A 21,674-nucleotide genomic window follows, 5' to 3' on the forward strand; every position below is an offset into this window, starting at 1 on the left:
GCCGCTTGTCTGAGGGACAAAGGGGTCCTCTTAAACCCCAGGCTGGAAATAGAAAAGAATCCCGGCCATTGAGTGGCTGCCCACTCGCCCTGGGTAATCACCTCCCTCACCACCGAGGGCGAGCCCGCTCCCTCCCGACTGCGCATCCGGCTTGGGCAGCCCGGTTGGGGAGGACACTGCCTTTTGTGCTGGTGTCTCTACCCTTCGGGGCTCCGTCGCTCTTTCCACAGCCATGCTGGTCAGCCCAGCCAGGAAGGAAGAACCTGCAGCATCCCCCCTTTTATTAGAGGATGCGAGCCCTCTCTAGAGCCCCCCTGAAAATCAGCTAACCTCCTGAAAGCTTCCTTAGGATGCCACAAGCCCACGTGGCCAGGTCCCCCAGCTGGGCTCTAGACAGAAGACCAAATGACACTGTGCCTTCCTTCCCAGGGAGACTCCAGATCACCCTTCCACCTGCCTTCCTTCGCGGGGACGCCTGCCCATGCCCTGGCCATCACCTCCCCCAACAAACTGAACACTTCCCCCCCCCAAGATTTTATTTATTTATTTGACAGAGAAAAAGAGAGAGGGAACACAAGCAGGGGGAGTAAGAGTGGGAGAAGCAGGCTTCCCGCCGAGCAGAGAGCCCGATTCTGGACTCGATCCCAGGACCCCGGGATTATGACCTGAGGTGAAGGCAGACGTTTAATGACTGAGCCACCCAGGTGCCCCCCAAACTGAGCATTTTTGAAAGCAGAGTAATCCTTGACAGTCTGAGACAGGCCTGACAGGGGGAAACACAGTGGCCTGCTTTTGGAAGGGACACAAGGAACACGGCAGAAGGGACACAAGGAACAAGGCAGACGCGGTGTCCTCGGACTGTGTTCTCTGGCCCCACCCCCAGCTTTAACCCCTTGATGGCGAAGAAGGAAACTGCATGTGACACAGATACTGTCTTTTCCCTGCAGACCCTGGAAACGATGGACACAGGGAAGCCGTTCCTTCACGCCTTTTTCATCGATCTGGAGGGCTGTATTAAAACCCTCAGATACTTTGCAGGGTGGGCTGACAAAATACAGGGCAGGACCATACCCACAGGTGAGCCAATGCGGGACTCGCAGCCTCATATGGGGGTCCCGGGGGCTCTGTCTTCTCGTTGTTCCTGGTAACCTTTGCAGAGCACCCTTGTTCCCTGCCGACTCCTCCCCTCGGGGCCCCCTTCCCTTTTGCAAAAGGAAGTGGGCTTGTGCTGATTTCTCCTTTGGAATTTTACTTTTAACGTTGAGTTAAATGTCCCTTCTTTGTGGACTAGACAAGACTTGGAGCTGACACGTTGGTGGGCTTCTGGGTTTCTTTCTTGTCTTTTTGCAACATAAAACCCTCAGCCGAGATTAATCCCATATGTTCTACTCCACGAAACCTCTCTTTCAGATGACAACGTGGTATGCTTCACCAGGCATGAGCCCATAGGTGTATGTGGGGCCATCACTCCTGTAAGTATGGCAACTTCTCTAGATAGATCCATGTAGATTCTGCCCCACTCCCCGGTGGCCTCTGGGATCAGTTTCTGGTGTGTTTCGGTCACACTGGCATTAACTGAGTATTTTCTCTCTGGCAGGAGGCTGGGTGCTTCAGAGTTATTGGGGTGGGTTAGCTCCCGTACCTGCTCTCACAGGGTTGACTCCTGAGCACAGCAGAAGGCACTGTGGATTCCAGCCGAGGGCTCAAGAATGCCAGTTTCTCTAGGGCAGGGGTCTTTTAAGAGGGCCTTGAAGGATGAGAAAGAGTCATTCCACAGGAAAATGGGTCTTCTAAGCAATAGGAATGGCCCCAGTGAGGGTGTCAAGGTGTCTGGACTCCGGGGGGGTGGCTGTGCGGGAGGGGGAAGCAATAGCAGGACAGCTGGTAAGGCCACACTTAGATAAGGACAAAGTGATGAAGAGGAGGAGCACATGTCCAGTGGTCCAGGCCGGGCACCCACTAGGGCGTGGCTGCTGAGGGCCTGGGACTCTATTCACTGGGCAGTGGGGAGCCTGACAGGTAGCAGGGAATGGAGTGATGCTGCCTATCTGTTGAAGAAAGCCTCGGGCCACTGCAGGAGGCTGTGCAGATAGGCAGCAGCGTGGAGAGAGGACTGCAAGTGTGCTCCGTGTGTCCCTTCTGCCAGCCGTTGGGAGCCCACTGTGAGCCAGGCACGGTGTCAGGGTCCCAGGTACTGAGGACAGGAAGCCAGAGGGCTCAGCCCTCTGAGGGTCCCTGAGGAACTCACAGGTCAGTTAAAAGGCTGAGAAGGGAAGCCCCAAGAAAAATGGTAAGATAGGACCTGTTGGAAGACCAAGGGGAAGCATGGATTTGAAAGCTCCTAAGGAGGTCGAGTTGGTCGAGTTTAGTGTCTCATCAGAGGTCGGGGGTGAGTCATGGCTGGAACTGGGTGGATGGTGTTGCTGGTGGATTTGCGGAAGACTGGGGGAGAAGCGGGTTGGGGTGGAGTGCCGTGACAGATGAAGGTCATTCTAGGCAGATTGTCATAGAGGGGCTAGTGGAAGAGACAAGCAAAGGGTCCCATCAGACATTTGCATATTTGGCTTGGGGGCTCCAGAGAGGTGAGGCCTGGAGACGGCCACAGGCAGTGGTCAGGACAGAGGAATTTCCTGCCTGTCAGGTTGGGAGGGGGATCCTGCAAAGAGGGATGCAGAGTGAGAGAAGAGGGCCTGGGGCCAAATCCCCCATACGTTGTTAGGAGATCTGAATGAGAAGTCTGAGCAGCTAGGGTCAGGGGCATCCCTGGAATGGAATACATTTCCAGAAAAAGACTATGGTCAATAGGGTCCTCTCCTTCGTAGCAACTAAAAAAGACACAACTGTTAGATTTGCTCGCTGACAGCAGTGTGGGGAGTTTGGGGTGCAGTGGAAGTCCCATTGCTGGGGCTTACAGAAGGGGACCTAAGCATGTGGGCACAGCTCTAACAAGAAGCTTCGAGGGGAGAGAAGGGAGCTGCTGGAAGTGGCAGAAGCCAAGGGAAGGTACAGATTTGCTTGTCAGGAGAGATGATGGTATTTTTGTGCTAAGGAGTGGAGGTCCAGGAAGAAGAGGGGACCCCAATCATTAGTGGGGGGTACCCCAAAACAATGCCTCCCATCATTTAGCCAAGCACATTGGCCCTTGGGAACTGGGATCTTAGATTTGTTGTCTCGTGGTAAGAATTCCAGAGGGAGCTGGGAGAGAAATTAGAGTGGTCTGATCATGAGGTAGCTACCTTCAGCCAGCCCTGTAGGTACAGCTTCACAGAAAGCTCCTCTGTTCGGCATCCTTGGAACATAAGGAGCCAAAGGGACTGCTTTGGGATGGGATGGTTGGGGGACAGCTAGAATCAAGCTACCTGCTCTCTTAGAGATGCTCGGTTTCATTGTGCCTCATCGAAGATGATACTCGGAGGGGCAGGGTAGCGGGGGACAGGAGGACATAAGGCTCGCTATGAATCCCGGCCTTCACCTGCTAGTTTGTGACCTTGGGCAAGTGACCTCTCCCTTCTGTGCTTCATCTGTAAATGGAGGGGATAATAGGACTATCTCATATGCATTGATAGGGATCAAATGAATTAAGTGTTCAGTGGCTGGAACAGCACCTGGAACAGAGTGAACGCTCTGTGGCTGTTACCTCTTGTGTTAGGCTTCTTATCACAGTGATTTTGGTGTCCTTGCCTCTGTAGTTGAAAGACGACAAGAGACACATTTCCCAGCATGATCTCCACCAAACAGCAATCCAGTGGGGGTTTAGTATGTATTCTGTAAGAAGAGAAAAAGATCCTGTAATACCTGAGTTTAGCAGAGGCAAGCCTCGTTCCTGCAGTATTTTTCAGCTCCTTTAACACACTGATAGCATCATAAACCTCTAAGAGGAGAAGGTAGTGTGCCTACAGCAGAATCCTCTTTGCAAAGACAACTTACGGCAGGAATGCAGGTCTGATCTTTGCACACTCCTATATTATCTCCAACGCCCCAAATCTAGACCGTCCAAAGCAAATTCTTCCCTGGAGACCTTCCTGGGCCTCCAGGACAGGGTGGTGGGGTGGATCGGACTCCCCCCACCCTCACCAAGCTCCTCTATGTTCTGTCCCCAGTGGAACTTCCCTCTGCTGATGCTGGTGTGGAAATTGGCACCCGCCATCTGCTGTGGGAACACCATCGTTGTGAAGCCGGCAGAGCAGACACCCCTCACTGCCCTTTATCTGGGCTCCCTGATCAAAGAGGTAAGGCATCCGCGAAAGAAAGAAAATATTATGTGTTGTTGATAACATCCCCACTCCACCACCGTCACCAGATAAAGCTGCCCCATCACGCCGAGTGGTGTGTGGCAGTGCCAGCCGGCTCACAGCTGAGTGGGAAATGGAATGGCTCCCTGTGTTGTCCTTGGCAGGCGCGCGCGCTCTCTCTCCTGCTTGTGGTCACTGAGCTAGAAGCAACTCCATTCCTCCCACGGATCCTAACGAGAAGACTGAGCTCTTATTATGGGTTCAGACCTATGGTTTAGGAGCAAATGTTTTGTCTGGAGGGTTTGCAGGAGGGTCCCTCCAAGTGTCAGAGGTTCCTTGGGGCTGGCCTCTGTGGTGTAGCCAATGGTCCACTGTTCTCCTGGAGGGGTCCTCTTGCCAGCTCCCACTGAAGGGGCTGCAGCAAGCCGGGCTCATTCACCTGAGCCTCCCTTCCAGTGCTCTGTGCTCGGGACATTGTCTTGTCCCCTCTACTCCCCGCCCCCTACAGCTACCATGCTGGGAAACCAGCAGCCCAAAGAAACACCTCCTTCCAGACACACCAGGCATCATGCTTCAGCCCTGCCGAGCCCAGCTTGTGTGTCGCAGAGAGGTTAAAAAAGAAACAGGAAGGAATGAGGGATGGTAGGGGAGAGCCGTTCCTTTCACTTCTCAGCTGGCTCATACGGTTGGGAAGCAGCACCTTTACTACTTAGAAATAACGCTACAGCCGCCAGGAACTGGCCCGTTTCCCACTTTCCTTTGACTGGGGATGTAGGACATGATTACATCATATTAATGAGACTGACAGATTCTAAAATCACAGCCGTGAACACACAGCACCTAGGAAAACGAAAGACTCCAGCACTGTGTCCCAAAGTCTTGCCTTTCCAAAATAGTGTGTTTGCATGAGATGGTAATTAATAAATTGTTTATTAAATCGCATCCCCCACCTCATTCATTTGTGGTGTTCCTGGTGAATAAAGAGGCCTGGGAGGAGTAGGGCAGGAGGCATGAATGTGAAAGAAGTGACTGTCCCCAGCCTTCAGGATATGCCAGCTTGGGGTGTGGCCCAGGTTCAACAAGCAGGAGCTTGGAGAGCGTGATACCACATTGCCATTTGGAACATTGAGGGGCAGGTTTAAGAAATGGGGGCTGAAGCCCAGGGAGAGGATATATTCTTTTTTTAAGATTTTCTATTTATTTATTTGACAGAGAGAGAGAGAGAGAGAGAGATCACAAGTAGGCAGAAAGACAGACGGGGGTGGGGAAAGCAGGCTCCCCGCTGAGCAGAAAGCCTGATGCGGACCTCAATCCCAGGATCCTGGGATCATGACCTGAGATGAAGGCAGAGACGTAACCCACTGAGCCCCTAGGTGCCCAGGGAGAGAATATTTTGCAGGGGCCTCTGAACCTTGGAGGATGTAATCAGGGTATCTCTCCTCCCTGAGAATACATATGTGTAGACAGAGCCACACGCACACGCACAGAACAGAGCTCAGCCGTGGGGGTTCACTGCCATTTTGCTCCAAGTCCCTTTTGGGTTATGAGGTACTGCCTGGAAGGAAGGGTGTATGGACGCCTCGCCCGGGCCCAGCCTGCACCCTGCCCACTTCGGTCTGGGTCCCCGGGTGGCTGTAAGACCCGGGCCCTGGCTTCCCAAAGAGGGGAACATCTTATAGCCCTGGTTCCCTCAGCCTGAGCGCGGTCTGTGGCCGATATCTGTCCATTCTCCTGCACTGATGGCCACCTTGATTTCCATCCAGGTCGGATTCCCTCCAGGAGTGGTCAACATCGTGCCGGGATTTGGGCCCACAGTGGGAGCAGCGATTTCCTCTCACCCTCAGATCAGCAAGATCGCCTTCACGGGGTCCACAGAGGTAACCCTCCTCACCCACGGTCAGCCAGCGTGGCAGCCGCTGTCTGAACCGAGACCTGGGAACGTTCCCCTCGAGCAGCTGAGCTATGATTATTTCTTCTAAGCGTGGCCACGTTTCAGTGCGTAACAATCAGTTAAAAAAAAAAAGGCAAATAAATAAAGTCACTGGTCCAGTTTCCAAACTAAGTAAGTATCTAATAGAACTCAGAAGCCTGAGAAGAAAAGATTGGTAGATAAGACAAAATAAAAATGTAAAACATCCAGAGGACAAACAGTGTCGTAATCGAACTTCACGGATACATAGCAAGCCGGGAGAAGCCATGATGTGTGCAGCTCTCCAAGGCTTAAAATCCATAATACCCTTAAAAATCAGTGAAGAAGGAAAAACAAACAAATGAACAAAAAACAAGCGCTCTCAGTGGTGGGGCAGTGGGTAACTCAGAGAAGGGAAACACCGAATGTCCAAAAAGCTTGACCTGGCTCATTGGTCATCCGGAAAACGCTAATTCAGTGAAAGTCGGGGTCTTTGTCTGTCAGATGGGTAAAAATCGGAATCTGGTCTGAGGCCGTGGGAAGCCAACAGACACTCCCCTATGGCAGTCCCCAGGCACAGGGCCGCCTCGTAGTATCGATCCCACATTTGACTCAGAAATTCCATTTCAAAGCCACTGGTCAGAGAGAGGGCTTCTCACGAGCCCTCAAGGACATGTCTTCCTGTATACCGTGTCCGTTCTGTGCGGGGCGTTACAGCCACTACAGTAAGGAAGACTGTTTCCTGGCTGAGTTTGAAGCACACAAAAAAGTAAACCGTGGGAAAGTGGGTACAGAATGATCCCACGGGGAAAAGTGTGTGTGGAGATAAATCCGTAAGGATACCCAAGAAGTTCTTCCTGTGGCCATGTCTGTGCAGGTCCTGGGGCATAGGGGAAAGGGGAGATGAAAACTTTCCCCCTTTGCCCTGACACACATCTCTGTGTGGAATTCTATGTAATATTCTTCTGTCCTTGAAAAAGAAACAAATAAATGCTTCCCAAACACTAAGTGCCGCCCCCCCTGCCCCGCCATCTCCCCACAAATTTAGTCACCAGGAGCCCAAGCTGTCTTCTCCCCCAATAGCAGACTCGTTCCTTCTCCTGCCCATGCCCGGCTTCTCTGCAGAGACACCTGAACCCTCTCTAGGCGCCTTTAGGGCTGCCCCATGGGTCCAGTGGGGTGCTTTTCTCACTGGGCAGCCAAACTCAGGGACAAGAAAGTGGCCTCTGCCAGTGGCCTTGCTCGGCTGGCAGGCATGTCTGGAAGGGGGATGGGGTGCTTTCCCACTTTAGGCCCCCCTGCTGCACCCAGCTACGAAAGCCCACCTCAACCCCACAGGGAATTGCCAGTCTGTGGCAGACTGGTGTTACTTCTGCTACTCTCTGGGGACCATCCCTGTCACTGTGGGACTATTCCAAACGTCATTCACTCCATCACCTATGAGCTGGTCAATATTTAAAATGTACTCACACCTTAGTTTTGGGGGAACAGCCTCTTGCTGGCTGTCTGGTTCTAAGTGTCTGTGTGCGGCTCGGTCTCCTGAGAGTCTGTGGGGCCCGCCGAATGATGGTCCGGCCCTTGACTCTGGCAGTGTGTGCTGTGATAGGAGAGACCCCCTGGGTACATGAAGGAGGTTGGTGAGGGGTCCTGTTCCTGCCCCATGTACCGGTTCTCTCCCTTCCCCCTGGGGAAGCCTCAGTCTTGAGTCTGTTGCCAGAGAATTGGCTCTTTCTCCTTCTGAAGGTCAGCTTCCCTATTACCATAAATTTGGAGGTTCCCGCAGATTATACCAAAGAGCCCCGCGTCCCCCATGAGCGAGCCCTGGAACAGCTACCCCTGGGTCCCCTCGAGCCCTTTTCCAGACGAGCTGGACCAGCCTGCTTCCAGGAGCTGGCTGTGCCACTAGCCCGCTGTGTGGCTGTGGGCGTATCACTGGGCCTTCCAGAGGCTCCCACTTCATCCACCCCTGTAAGTGGAGCAGCTCAGACCAAGTGATGTCAAGGTCTGATCCGTGAGGAGACACAGGGAGAGGCCGGGGCCTAGGGAGGCAGCATCAGAGGCCTAAGGCTCCTGGGCAGAGAGGCAGGAGATCCATAGATTTATCGAGAAGGTCCGGGACACATCTGGCCCCAGCCAAGGTTTCATCTGGTCTGTTTTTCATCCTGAAGGTTGGAAAGTTGGTTAAAGAAGCCGCCTCTCGGAGCAATCTGAAGAGGGTGACCCTGGAGCTTGGGGGGAAGAACCCCTGTATCGTGTGCGCAGATGCTGACCGTGAGTGTCTCCCCTTCTGGACGTTGCTGGGGTTTAGTCCTTAAATCTCTTCCTGATTCCTTGTGCAAGCTCAGAACCAGCTGAGAGAGAGACACACGTATACACATGAAATGGCAATGTTTATCCACCTTGGGTTTTCCTGTCCTAAGCAGGCAGATGAGATCAAAACACCAGCTTTATTGCTCATGGAAAGCTGCCTTGGGGAAATATGTGTCCTGGGGGGGGGGGGCAAGGGGCTGCCTGTTTCTGACCTTCAAGATTATGTTTGTGTTCCCCGTCCCTGCAGAGCTGGGGCCATAAGGAGCCGATCCAGATCTTTCTCCAGACTCCCCTGTGCAGGGAGATGGCCAGGAGAGGGAGGAGCTGGGCTGGTGCTCCCCACTCACAGGCATTAATCACCCCCTACCCCTCTCCGAAACTTGAGATGTTTCTTCCTTCTTTGTCTCAGGCCTAACAAATGAGACGACAGTGGCAGCGGACCCTTAAACATGTCCCCCTAGTCTGGGTCCTGTTTGTCTGTCTGTCTCTCGCCACCACATCTTCTCTGAGCAAGCATCCCTGCCCAGCAGCTTGGGGACAGTGTGTGTCTTGCTAGAGGTTCCTGAGACGATATGAAACTGTATGCTATTCTTGGCTGCCATGTCCAGAGGAAGGAAGGGCCATGTTGGGCATTCAGTCTCCTGCTGACAGGGTCAGCTGCCAAAAGTTGTGCCTTCCCAGGTACCCCTAAGCACCTTCTAGAAAAGCCTTCCTCACCTGCCCCCTGGAAATTCCTTTCATGGAGAACAAAGCTTTACATTCCACTCTCAGATAAGGTGGGCACTGCAAATATCCCTGAGAAAAGGGACCCTAGTACAATTTCTTGCTAAAGTGTAAAGGACTGATATCTCTGTGGGAGAGCGAGTGACCTGGGTGAGGCAGCAAGCTTCAGGGAAGGAGAAGGAGGCTGGGCATGAGGACAGATGCCTCCTTTGTTGCCTGGGCTGGTGCTTCCTTGTAGAAGCCTTGGTAGTGTTGGTACTGGTTTCTGGAACCACACAGAGCAGTTCTGGCTATTGCAACATCTGGGGTCCCAAACTCCAGTCCTGAAGAGCCAGAACCCTTGTTTCATATTCTTGTGCCACCATATCTGGGCACCTGGTCTCCACTTCAGCTCCTCCTCTCTCCCTGACACTGAAGGACACTGCAGCTAGAACACAAAACTCTCTTCCGTTCAGCGGTTGGTTTTATAAGGCTCATGAACGCCGAGGGCAGCATTCCCCAGAGCTGCTTCAGAGCGGTGCCGGGGTGTCTGGATAGCCTGCCCATGCCCTGCAGGGGCCATGCGTTTGCCCAGTGCAAAGTGTGCAAAGTGTGCCCAGTGCATTTCCTAAGCAGCAGCGGGCATGTTGGAGGGGGGCAGGGGTGCAGAAAAACCAGCTTACTGTGGAACGCTGGAGACCACACTGTGAGCTGTAAGCGATACCCCACTGAGCATTCTTCTCCCTGAAGCACGGCCCCAAAGGTTTTCCTTACTAAGCACCCTTCTGGTTTTAACCCGATGCCTGCTCTCAAGTTCGGATACAGACCTCCTTAGGCAGAATCGGTGCTCTCTTTTTAGACCGTATCTGTCCTAAATGGAGTTAACGTTACTAAGACTTAATAAGCAAAAGAAGCTGACTTCGTAGGACTTGGTAGTGAAGGAACCTCAAGGTGGACTAGCTCTCACCTGTCGGCCTGCGTCAGTACTTACTTCCTGAAGACTATTCTAGAACTCTTTGGAATGCAGGTCCTCCAGAAAGGGGGAGGAGTGGGGGTCCGGAAGCAGGTGAACCGGGGAGTGCAAACTCTCTGTGGTCCTTAGAGTAAGGAAGGCCTGCACTAAGGGACTGATTTCCTCCCACACTCGGGTGCACCCAGAAAATCCTTGTTCCTGTCCTCTCTGTTGGGAAATGCCGGGAATAAAACTAATTTCTGCAACACGGCCATTCCGGGGCCTGTTTTCTGGTGCGGGCAATTAGCGTTGCAGCTGTCACCCGTCCTGCCCTAACGACTTAATCGCTTCCTCCTGCTCCCGCCACCCCCTCCGTCCAGTGGACTTGGCAGTGGAGTGCGCCCATCAGGGAGTTTTCTTCAACCAAGGTCAGTGCTGCACAGCCGCCTCCAGGGTGTTCGTGGAGGAGCAGATCTATGCGGAGTTTGTGAAGCGGAGCGTGGAGCACGCCAAGAAGCGTCTGGTGGGAGACCCCTTCGACGTCAGAACGGAGCAGGGGCCGCAGGTAACCCACTGATGCTGCAGAACCTGCAGTGTGCCTCTGGGGGCTGAACCAGGCAGCCCCTCTCGCCCTTGGCCCCTTACAGCTCTGGTGCTTTTCCATCAATTCCCGGGTCCCTCCCAAACAGAAGGGAGGCTGCCTCGCCTTCCACTTGCTTTCGTTTTGACGCCACCCCATCGGGTCTCTGTGGGCTTATAAAGCAGGAGTGGACACACAGAGGTTTTGCTCTTTGCGGCTGATAATGCCACGCTTAAGGCTCCAGCAAGGAGGGAGGCATTCCCAGTTCATACAGCGCCATGCCTGCGCCCTCCAGCCAAGAGGGCCGTCCAGTCTCTGAGCCACCAGGATTCCCAGAAGAGAGACTCGGGCAGAGGCTGTGTTACCTGGCTGGTCTCCCTGCAGAAGAGAGGTTGTAACCATGGCCAAAAGGCAGCAAAGTACAGGCAGAGGCCAAATACCTAGAGCCCACGGTCTGAGCCTCCAGGCCCTCCCTGGAACTCACTTGCACTGTAGGACAAGGTCACGGTCAGAAACCAAAGAATCCCAGTGGAGAGGGAGTGCAGAGGGCTCAGGGAACAGGGCTGCGTTTCTGGGCAGGAGGAACCCATCTCCGGAGGCCTGATTTTCAAAACTAACGACGGGATGAAAATGATCATAACCGCGAGGTTTAATAACCTCTTTAAAAGGGCACATCATGTATCACTTTCTTACTAATTATGCAGTACAGCAGATGGATAAATATTTAAAAGAGAGCGGCCTGACCATCCATGCATTATTGAAATAGAGCTCGACAGCAACCCGCTTTGCTGGGAGCCAAAGTCCTGCCCCAGCCACGAAGTTGCAAATCACATGTCCAGACTCTGTACTTGTGTCTGTCCCGGGAGCTCACTGCTTCCGCACTGCACTGGCACCACATGTTTACATGGGAAGCCACACAAGTTTGGCTCTGTGACTTTGTGGAAGTCCCCATCTGGAAAATGGAAGTAATGGATGAATAGTGTGAATATTTCAAGATACCTAATAAGTTTATTTTTTAAAGGTGGAGGCAAGGGGAGCATTCAATGACAGGCTCCCTGATCCAGGTGGCAAAAGAAGTGCATGACTTCAGGCCATGTCTATCAGGTCTTGCTTAACCATCCCGTGGGGGTGCCCTGGCTGGGGAAGGGGGAGGACCATGTGGGAAAAGGTGCATTTCTGGCCATTGTGCCCATCCTTGCCTAGCCCCAGCCCACATGCACGGCGGCTCCAATGCCACGTGACCCTGGTGGAGAGAAGCATCCCAGTTGTGGCCAAAACCCTCTACCCTGCCAGACCTCAACTCCAAACCTAATGGCCAGCGACACGAAGTTGTCTAGTGACCTCGGTTGGATTTCAGGTCTGAATGCAAACATGGCCACAAGCCATTATCAAATCCACCGTGGTTGTAAAGCTAATTCAGACTCCGTGGGAAATATGCGAGCTGATCCCATACTAAGGAAACCTTTCACCCCATCATTATTTGTAAGTCTCTTTCCAAGGCTCCAGGCTTGACTTCTGAAGCCAGATAGAGAAATCTCTTCCAAGAGAGCAGATTCAAACAGAATGGGTGTTGATTTCGTCGGTGCTTTTGATGCTGCTGCTAAAAGTCCTTCTGAAAGCTCACTTAAGCCGCCTAACCTCAGCATATTATTTTAGGACGATGTTGGATTTTTTTCCTCCCAAAGTGCTTTTTCATCTACTGTAATAAGATTTTTACTCAGAGAGGATTTACAGCTGTCCAAATAGTCCTGTCTTTCTCCTGCCTATTACACAGCTAGCTGACCTAGATCAGTGTCCACTGCAGACAGCCAGCCAAATGCTCCAGAATCGTTCAGGTTTATTTGGCAACTGAGCAACGAGGCGCATAAACATTGCACAAGACACCTGGTGGGGGTGGTTCCGGTGCCCTCTGCAGCAGAGCCAAGTGTAGCTTCCAACCTGTCCTTCGGAGTCTGCCGGACTCTATCCCTGGTGTTGTGCCCGGCCATGTCCTTTACTTCTGGAAGGTTCTCCTTCCAGCACAGGAATGCACCAGCTGACATTTCTTGGGGGATTATTAGATTGAGACAATGTGTTCACATGGACTCATCAGGAAGAATGGAGTCTGGATATGCAGGCTTTCCTCGGGGACCCAGCACTGCCCCTAGGACAGACAGACAGAAAATGGTCATAGCCATTCAGGACCTGTATTTGGTGAAGCCCTTCAAACCATCTTGGCCTCTGGGGAGGAGGGAAGGGTATCTTGGAACTTTTAACCCCAAACTTGGTTCACCCAAGAGAAGTTGAAAGAACCTTGAGATATTACTGGAATCATTGGAGTTGTTTGAATTACTTGCTTAGGTGGGAGTACATTCCCAGGGGTTAAAACCTAGAACACATAGAGAGGTCAGTGGAGAAAAGGCTTTCTTCCATCCCCCCTTATCCGTTCATAGGCCTGGTTCTTAACCTTCCTTCTATGGGTATCGCACAGTCTTAGTTTCTCATGTATCCCTCCAGAACTTCTTTATGGATATAGAAGCAAGTATGAATATGTGCTCTCATTTCCCCTGGTTTTTTTTTTTACCCAAAGGGTAACTGATATCTATCCTGTTTTTCACCTTGGTTTTTGTGCCCTTGTAAGAAACTTGGAAGGGCTTTCTATACTAGGCTGGGGGTTGGAGGTACAGGGTGAGGTGGTCAGCTTTCCTTCTCCCTTCTCTGCACCATGGATGGGCAATTCCACAACTGTCACCCTCATCCCACATGCCCTGTAAGAAGAGGGCAGGGCTTCCAGATAACCTACGTGACACTCAGCTAGACTGGAAGTTTAAATGAGCAAAGGAGACTTTTTTTTAAATCATAAGCATATCCCAAATAAGGAAAGACTTCTTTAGCATAAGCATATCCCAATCGTGACTTGGGATATGCTTATGCTAAGAAAGTCTTCCAAAAACGCAAATTTAACTGGGTGCCTTGTAATTTTATTTGCGAAATCGAACAACCCTTGCAGGATGCAAGAAGTTGGGAGAGCAAAGAATGTCACCATTTCAGAGGTTTGCTTAATAGCATGGAAGGGGTGGGTGGTAGGATAGACAGTACACGGGAACGGATGAGGAGAGCCCATCTCCCCATCTCTCCCCTGCTCCAAAAAGCCTAGACTTGTGCATCAGAGGAATATTCACATACAAGGCACATCTGTCCCGTGAATTATGACTTGACAAGAACACTTAGGGGTAGGACAGCTGATCATGTGAATGGCCGTTGGACCCATAAGATGGCAGCCGCCACCCGAAAGGACTTCAAGCCATACCTCTCCTTGTGTTTTGCAGATAGACCAAAAGCAGTTTGACAAAATCCTCGATCTGATCGAGAGTGGGAAGAAGGAGGGAGCCAAGCTGGAATGTGGGGGTTCAGCCATGGAAGACAGGGGGCTCTTCATCAAACCCACTGTCTTCTCAGAAGTTACGGACACCATGCGCATTGCCAAAGAGGAGGTACTGGAGGTGGCAGGAAAATCTTCATCTCCAGGGGGCTCTTGTGGGGTGGGAGGGCGAGAGGAGGGGGTCTTACAAAGAGAAGTCTTCTCCAGGGCTCAGGGACCCCGGAGGTCATTGTGAGGGGATAGTTTTCCTTTCTCCCGTGGCTTTCTTCCTCTCCTTTGGTTTCTGAGGGAAGCCATCTTGCCTACCTGCCTTTGGGAACCCCTAGCTCTCTATAGCAGCTGTAGAGTTTGTCCTAAACCCCCCATTTTACATGTCTCTGGGGAGCCTCAGTCCCTCTCCTTTCTTTTAACACATCCTCGGGTTAGCTCATGGTGGAGGGGTCTTGCCCCCTCTGGGTTTTACCAGTGGATTCACAGCCTAAAGCTGCCTTCAGCCCCTCTAGACTGAATTAAAATGAAAAGTGTGTTCATTCAAAGAACACATCGGGGCTGGAATTCTCTTTGAAGTTTTCTGTCACGAGCATCCTTGGAAATGCTGGAAATTGAGGAGACCCCGCTCCAATAAAAGTGGGATTCTAACTTGGTCTTTCAATCTCACTGTTAGTCTGGATGGTCACTGGTTCCCACCTAGGGTCCTGGAGGGTCGGACCCTGGGCTGTGAGGTGTTTTGGGACGCAGAAAAAGTGAATCACCGCTGAGCGTTTCCTGTGTGGGTATTTTATAGACTTTCTCCTGGAGGTTTTTATGGGATTTTTATTTTTATTTTACATTGCGAGGAACAATGTCTTCCTCCGTCCCCTGGGAGTTATTAGGGAGACATTTTATGGTGCCTTGTTGATGGAAAACGTACCGCCAAGAGGCCGGGGCACACAGTCCTACAGCTGTGCCCTACAACCCCCTCAGCAATAACTTCCCACAAAAAAACTCGCCAAGTTTTGTCTTATGGGCACGTCAGCAGGATGGGGCTTCTCAGAAGCCCTGATGACAATAAGAAAAAGAAGCCTGGAACATGCTTTCGGTTGGTATCTTAAGTTCGGCTTAGTCGTAACCCTTCCCTTCAGATGTCAACTGTCCAGTAGCTCAAAAGATCTCCGCAGGTTCTTTGCTCTCCAGTCCTCATTCCTCACACGTGTGAGCGCTCAGGATGAAATGAAGGCCGTACTTGCTCAGAACGGACGCCCTTCATCCGGACGCCCCTCTCACCGCCCTTTTTGCAATTCCACATTAGATTTTTGGACCGGTGCAGCCAATCCTGAAGTTCAAAAATATCGAAGAAGTGATAAAAAGGGCCAACAGCCTTGAATACGGACTCACGGCAGCTGTGTTCACAAAAAACCTCGACAAAGCACTGAAGCTGGCTTCCGCCTTGGAGTCTGGAACCGTATGGTGAGTAGCAGATACATGCGTCTCCACTCTCCGGAGTGGCTGGCTTGCTCGCTTCACGGCCCGTCTATGGACAGACAGCTTCTAGTCACATGTTCCGGGCCAAGCACTGTCTTAGAGCTTTGGTCCATCCTCATGACCACGTCTGAGACGGCCACCATCATTGTCCTGTTTAACAGAGGAAGAAATGGAGACACAGAGAGGCTGGGTGATCTGCCTAGGGTCACACAGCTGGTACAGAGCAGAGCAGAGCCCAGAGACGGCCGGCCAGCTCCGCTGTCCCTGTTGCTAACTGCCGTGTTGTGCTGTCCCTCGCGCTCCACTCCCTCCACATTTATTTTTTATTCTGACTCTAAAAGCAGTGCATGGTCTTGTCTGAAATGTGAACCAAAGTCCCTGCTTCCCCAGTCATCTTGCCAATGACATTATCCTCACTAGAACGATGATAGAGCTTTGGGGCTCAGAGAGGCTAAGTTACAAGCCCAGAATCCTTACAAGCCAAGAAGCAGGAGAGCTTTGAGGTCAGGTCTGGCCAATTTCAAAGCTAAATCTTATTCCCCGATGCCACAGTTTCCCTCTTCTTTCTTCTCGCCTTGACATTCCATTCCTATCTTGGCGAAAAGCTTTATGCTTAGGAATATTTAGATTTTAGGCGTGCCTGGGTTGCTCAGTCAGTTAAGCACCTGCCTTCAGCTCAGGTCATGATCCCAGGGTCCCGGAATCGAGTCCCACATCAGAATCCCTGCTCAGTGGGAAGCCTGCTTCTCCCTCTCCCTCTGCCTGCTGCCCTCCCCTGCTTGTGCTCTCCCTCTCTCTCTCTCTCTGTCAAATAAATAAATTAAAATTAAAAAAAATTTTTTAAAGATTTTATTTATTTATTTGACACAGAGAGAGGTCACAGTAGGCAGAGCAGCAGGCAGAGAGAGAGAGGGGGAAGCAGGCTGCTCCCCGCTGAGCAGGGAGCTCAATGCAGGGCTCGATCCCAGGACCCTGAGATCATGACCCGAGCCGAAGGCAAAGGCTTAACTCACTGAGCCACCCAGGTGCCCCAAAATTTAAAAAAAAAAAAAAAATTTTAAGGAATATTTAAATTTTAGCTTCTGGTGGGAAGAATGCAAAGGTAGAAGTTGAAAATCCACTGTTGTCATTACTAAAACTTTGACAGAAAGTCATCCTTTAGGCAACGGTCTGTTTCAGGCCCCTGAGAGCGGGGACACCCATGACCCTGGTCGGCCTTCCCCCGGTAATTGTGAGCATCTTTCGTTCCTCCTCTAGGATCAACTGCTATAACGCCATCTACGCACAGGCTCCATTTGGTGGCTTTAAAATGTCAGGAAATGGCAGAGAACTGTAAGTATTTGCTCTCGCACGCCTGCGGGCAGGTGAACAAAACACACCCTAGATTCGCAGTGGGCAGGAGTGCGGGCAGGTGTTCTAGTCCACCGGCCTTGCCTCATGCCCCACTGTGTCAGCCATGCCAGGACGGCTGGTGCCCCTTTCCCTCCGGGGCTGTGATGGATCTCTCTCGCCCTCTCTGTCCCTGCTGCCTTCCCGCTTCTGCTGTCTTCCACCCTTATCCTCATACCCCGCTCCTTCGGGCCCTGGGACCAACCTCTCGCCTCGGCTTCCATGTCCTCCCCGGCACCTAACACATGGAGATACCAATAGAGACTTGGCCCAGGCTCCCCACACGAGGACGGGGGCAGAACTGGAAAAGGGCACTTTTTGCCAGACTCACACAAACCCCAGCCCTCAGCAAGGAAGACAGGCTCTCTCCCAGGCTCTGCGGGCAGATTCGGGGTACTCTGACTCCTTCTCCATGCCTCTCTGGGAGACCTACTTCTGAGCCCTTCATGGCTCCCTCAAATCCACCACATGCTCCCAAAGGGCTGCTTTCCATCTTGCCCGCTGGGAAGAGGCACTCCGTGGGCAGAGAGTCATGGACAGGCTTTCTTGTGTCTGGCCCAAGATAAAAGGTCCAGGCACGGAGCCGGACAGAGCGTTCCAGGAGTGGACACACTGTCGTTTCCAGCTGGACAAGGCCTTCTCTCCCACGTCCTTCTTGGTGGTTTTTATTAGCCTTTGTGGACAAACAGCTTTTGGGATCCCTCTTCCCAGGGGTACCATCTGTGACAACAGGCAGGGCTGCTCCTGGAACATTTCAGAGGGCTCCGAGCTCTTACTCCTTGTTAAACAGTGTGTGTTATTTATATACAAATGCATTACCTCGTACTTGTTTGTAGATCTTCCAATGGGAGAACTCAGAGGCTTCCCCTCAGCTTGGGCCTTCGCAGGGCCCTTGGGCAGCTCCCCTTCCCGATTCTTCCTAAGGACGTTACGAGAGAACGGGGCTGGCTTCCCTCCCTGAACAAATGCTTTCGACTCTTCTCCATGGAACTGGGGTCCCGCCCCCAATCTTGGTCTATCTTTTTGATCCAGTCATGGCAAATATGCCAGAAACATCCAAACATCTGAGGAAAACATGTCCACTGGTGTCCCTCTCATGCCTATGACGTTTCCCCTTCAGGGAACCTCAGTAAATTCTCAGCCGTGAGAACCCTTTGTAGAAATCATGTTTCATCCCACATGGCTTGTCTGTTTTCTGTTCTATGTGCCTCTGCTTCAGTTTCCACACCCTCCTGCTTGAGAGAGGCATGGGGCCTGGGTTGGGGTTACCTGGGTCCCTGTCAAGGCCCGCCACCAGCCGCAGTACGGGTAACCGCTGGCCGGTACTGAGCACAGACAGTGCAGGCTCTGTATGAACACTTTTTCACGGGTGCCTTCACGCCGTGCTCACGACAGTCCACAAGATGGTGTGTCTTTGTTCAGCTTGCCATGCCAGAATACTGTGTAGACGGGGTGGCTTAAACAGGAGACACTGATTGCTTACCATTCTGGAAGCTGGAAGCCTGAGATCCAAGTGCCAGCAGATCTGGGGTCTGGGAAGGGCTCCCCTCCTAGTGGATAGAAGGGTGTCTTCTCACTGTGTCCTCACATGGTGGAGGGGGTGAGGGAGCTCTCGGGGATCTCCCTTTTAAGGACATTTACCTATTCATGAGGGATTCCAACTCTCCTAACCTAACCACTTCCCAAAGACCCCACCTCCTAATACCTTCCCATTGGGAGCTGGGGCTTCAGTGTAGGAATTTTAGGTGGACACAAACATTGGATCCATTGTAGATGCCTACTACTACCACTAACTACCCATGTTTCCGGGTACTACCCCAGGGATGCCAGGGAGGATCCCTGCCTTTCCAGGGGTCACACTGCCAGTAAGGGACAGAGGCGGGGTTGAGCCCTTGGGCCCACCACACCACAACGCCTTGCTCAGCGGGGCTGTCACCTCTGTAAGCCACATGGACTGAAGCCAGACAGGGCATACGTGGTCATTTATCTCCTCTGATCAGCTGCCTTCAACCAGTCAGGTCATGACTGATGGGGAGGGGACCCAGGACCCCACACGGTCCTCCCCCCAGAGGCCAGATGCAGCTTCCTGCTGCAGTAAGAGTTTGGGGCCCCAAGCAGACGACCTTGGATGTCGAAGCTGCAGAAAGGGTGTGTGGGGCTCTCCTGACTTCTAGTGTGTACTAACTCACACCGACTCTGGCTTATGGCTTTCCTCACCTGTGTCATTTGTGTCTCCACCCACCTCCAACCCCTGGTTTTAACTGGCTTTCAGGGCCTCAGCACCCCAGTCTGGCTCAGGGCGCAGAGCGGAGTGCGGCTCTCATCCCAGCCGGGACTTTTTTCCATGTGTTTTTTTGACCCTTGGCATATATTTTTTCAAGGCTTTTGATAAAGCACTTTAACGTAATTCACAAGGGGCCTGGAAACTGACTTGAAAACCAATTTCCATTTGCACTGGTCTCTGATTAATGTCTTCATGTTCCATCGAGTTCTCCTTTTGTGTGCTGGAGCACGGGGAGGGGGATTCCGTGGTTTTCCCCAGCCCCGGCAGCCTGGACTGGGCTGGCTCTCTGCCGCCCACCCACAAGCCCCTCCGGGGATCTTGTCCTGTGCATGTCTTGGGATGAAACCTCCAAGTTCTCTTCCTCCTGGGCACTTTTCTTGGTGGTTTTGCAATCACAGCAACAACAAGCAACAAAAATCCACACAGTCGAGAGGGGTGGAAAGCTAGGCCTCCCTCCGCGGATCCTTAATCCCGTTTGTCAGAGATAAGCACGGTCCCATCACTCATTTTTTCCCCCCATTTGTTTACTTAGCCAATATTTAATGAGCACCTTTGGGGTACGTGCTGGGTTCTGAACCCAGAGCAGCGATCACACCTTCCCCTGCCAAAGTTCTGGTGGGGTCCAAGAGGAGAAGGGCCGGGCTCATGATTAGCCTGGAGCACCAAGACCATCAGGACTGGTCAAGAAACCCATTAGGAGATGCCACAGGGGGTCCAGAACTTGAACCTTGGCAGGAATTGCAGGAATAGGAAGAATAAGGTGATTCGTGTACTTCATCCTACAGGAATGGTTTAAGACTGGACTTGATTAGTTAATCAGCTAAGTAACTGAATGTGCTTTCATCATTTGGTTTATTACTTTTCTTTACGAAATCGCTAAATCATTAACTACTTTGCGTTTTTAACAACGCAATACTAGATATTCACTTTTAGAATTTACTTGTGTATTTTCTTTGCAGTGCATTTTTTCTGTTTTCTTTTCTTTTTTTTAAAAGATTTTATTTATTTATTTAGCAGAGAGATCACAAGTAGGCAGAGAGGCAGGCAGAGAGAAAGGAGAAAAAACAGGCTCCTTGCTGAGCAGAGCCCAATGCCGGGCTCCATCCCAGGACTCTGAGATCATGACCTGAGCCGTAGGCAGAGGCTTTAACCCACTGAGCTACCCAGGCGCCCCATTTTTTCTGTTTTCAAATGAAATGGGAGCTAACTATTTTGGGGGCTTGAGAATGGGCTTTGGATATTCCTCCATTCTTTTTATTAAGGGTCTCCTGTGATGGACTTTTGTGTTATATCCAAGGGCTTTTCCTATTACGAACCATTCTGGCATAAATCTTTATGCACTTGTGGGAGATTATTTTCAGAATAAATTCCTAAAATTGGGTAATCTGCTCCATGAAAAATGAACTTCTGGTCTTTTGGTTTGTGTGTCTTTAATTGCAAGGGCGTTGAGCATGTTTTTCACACTTACTAGTAATCTGTATTTGTTTTTCTGTGAACGGACTGTTCATGCCCTTTGTTGATTTTTCCATTTGTTTGTGGGCTTTTTAAATTGGGTTTTAAGAGCTCTTTGTATATGAAGGAAAATGGCACTGTTTCCCACACAGGGTTGTGATTGTAATTTTTTTTCTAGCTTGTCATTTGTTTTGGGGGGGGGGGTTTGAAATGGATTTTCCACTCTGCAAAAATTGAATTCAGTGTTCTGCGTATGGCTTTTATATTTTGTGTTATGTTTTAAAAAGATTACAAAATACTTCACTCCTTCTCACGGGTTCTTGAACTATTTGTTTCAGGGAACTACCAAAAAAAATCTTAATGACCTATTAATTAAGAAATAATAATACTTTCTACCCTTTATTTATTTTTTTAATTTTTTTTTTAAGATTTATTTATTCGACAGAGACCCAGGAAGAGAGGGAACACAAGCAGGGGGAGCAGGAGGGGGAGAAGCAGTCTTTCTGCCAAGCAGGGATCCCGATGCAGGGTTCGATCCCAGGACTGTGGGATCATGACCTGAGCTGAAGGCAGATGCTTAAGGACTGAGCCATCCAGGCACCCCTACCCTTTATTTTTTACCTGTACGTAGGAGATGCTCTATAATAAATCATCTCCAAACAAGATAAGGTCAAGGAGGCAATGGTATGCTCATTTTAAAGATAATGAATTGGAGGCTTAGGAAGGCCTAATTACCTGCCTGCATAGGTCTAAGCCAGTAGTTCTCTAGCTTGAGCAGTATCAGAATCTCCTGGCTTGTTACGGATTTCTGGGCCCCACTTCAGTAGGTGTCTTAGTTTTCTATTGCCGCTACAATAAATTATCACAAAATTTGTGGTTTGAACAACCTAACTAAAAACTATTTTACACAGTTCTGTAGGCTAAAAATCAGATGGTCTCACTGAGCTGAAATCAAGGCATGCACAGGGCTGCATTTCTTTCTGGGGCCTCCAGGCGGAGAATATGTTTTCTTGTCTTTTTCAGCTTCTAGAGGTTCCTCACA

The 21,674-nt window shown here is 51.1% G+C and overlaps 1 protein-coding gene across 2 annotated transcripts in view; it reads left to right on the forward strand.

Moving 5' to 3' along the window:
- ALDH1A3 (aldehyde dehydrogenase 1 family member A3) overlaps nucleotides 1-21,674 on the forward strand; it is a 37,085-nt gene that overhangs the window by 12,135 nt on the left and 3,276 nt on the right. The window contains exons 4-13 of one of the 2 annotated variants that reach the window (XM_059180164.1): nucleotides 948-1,077; nucleotides 1,411-1,472; nucleotides 4,101-4,229; nucleotides 5,996-6,109; nucleotides 8,310-8,412; nucleotides 10,486-10,670; nucleotides 13,994-14,158; nucleotides 15,335-15,492; nucleotides 16,765-16,839; nucleotides 19,713-19,794. In XM_059180164.1, coding sequence (XP_059036147.1) covers nucleotides 948-1,077; nucleotides 1,411-1,472; nucleotides 4,101-4,229; nucleotides 5,996-6,109; nucleotides 8,310-8,412; nucleotides 10,486-10,670; nucleotides 13,994-14,158; nucleotides 15,335-15,492; nucleotides 16,765-16,839; nucleotides 19,713-19,755 — 1,164 coding nt within the window. In that variant the 3' untranslated portion in view covers nucleotides 19,756-19,794. Of the gene's footprint in view, nucleotides 1-947; nucleotides 1,078-1,410; nucleotides 1,473-4,100; nucleotides 4,230-5,995; nucleotides 6,110-8,309; nucleotides 8,413-10,485; nucleotides 10,671-13,993; nucleotides 14,159-15,334; nucleotides 15,493-16,764; nucleotides 16,840-19,712; nucleotides 19,795-21,674 lie in introns of those variants that run through there. The other variant, XM_059180163.1, reaches the window with a different exon arrangement.

The sequence above is a fragment of the Mustela lutreola genome, chromosome 7, assembly GCF_030435805.1.
Source record: "Mustela lutreola isolate mMusLut2 chromosome 7, mMusLut2.pri, whole genome shotgun sequence".
NCBI classification, from domain to species: Eukaryota; Metazoa; Chordata; class Mammalia; order Carnivora; family Mustelidae; genus Mustela; species Mustela lutreola.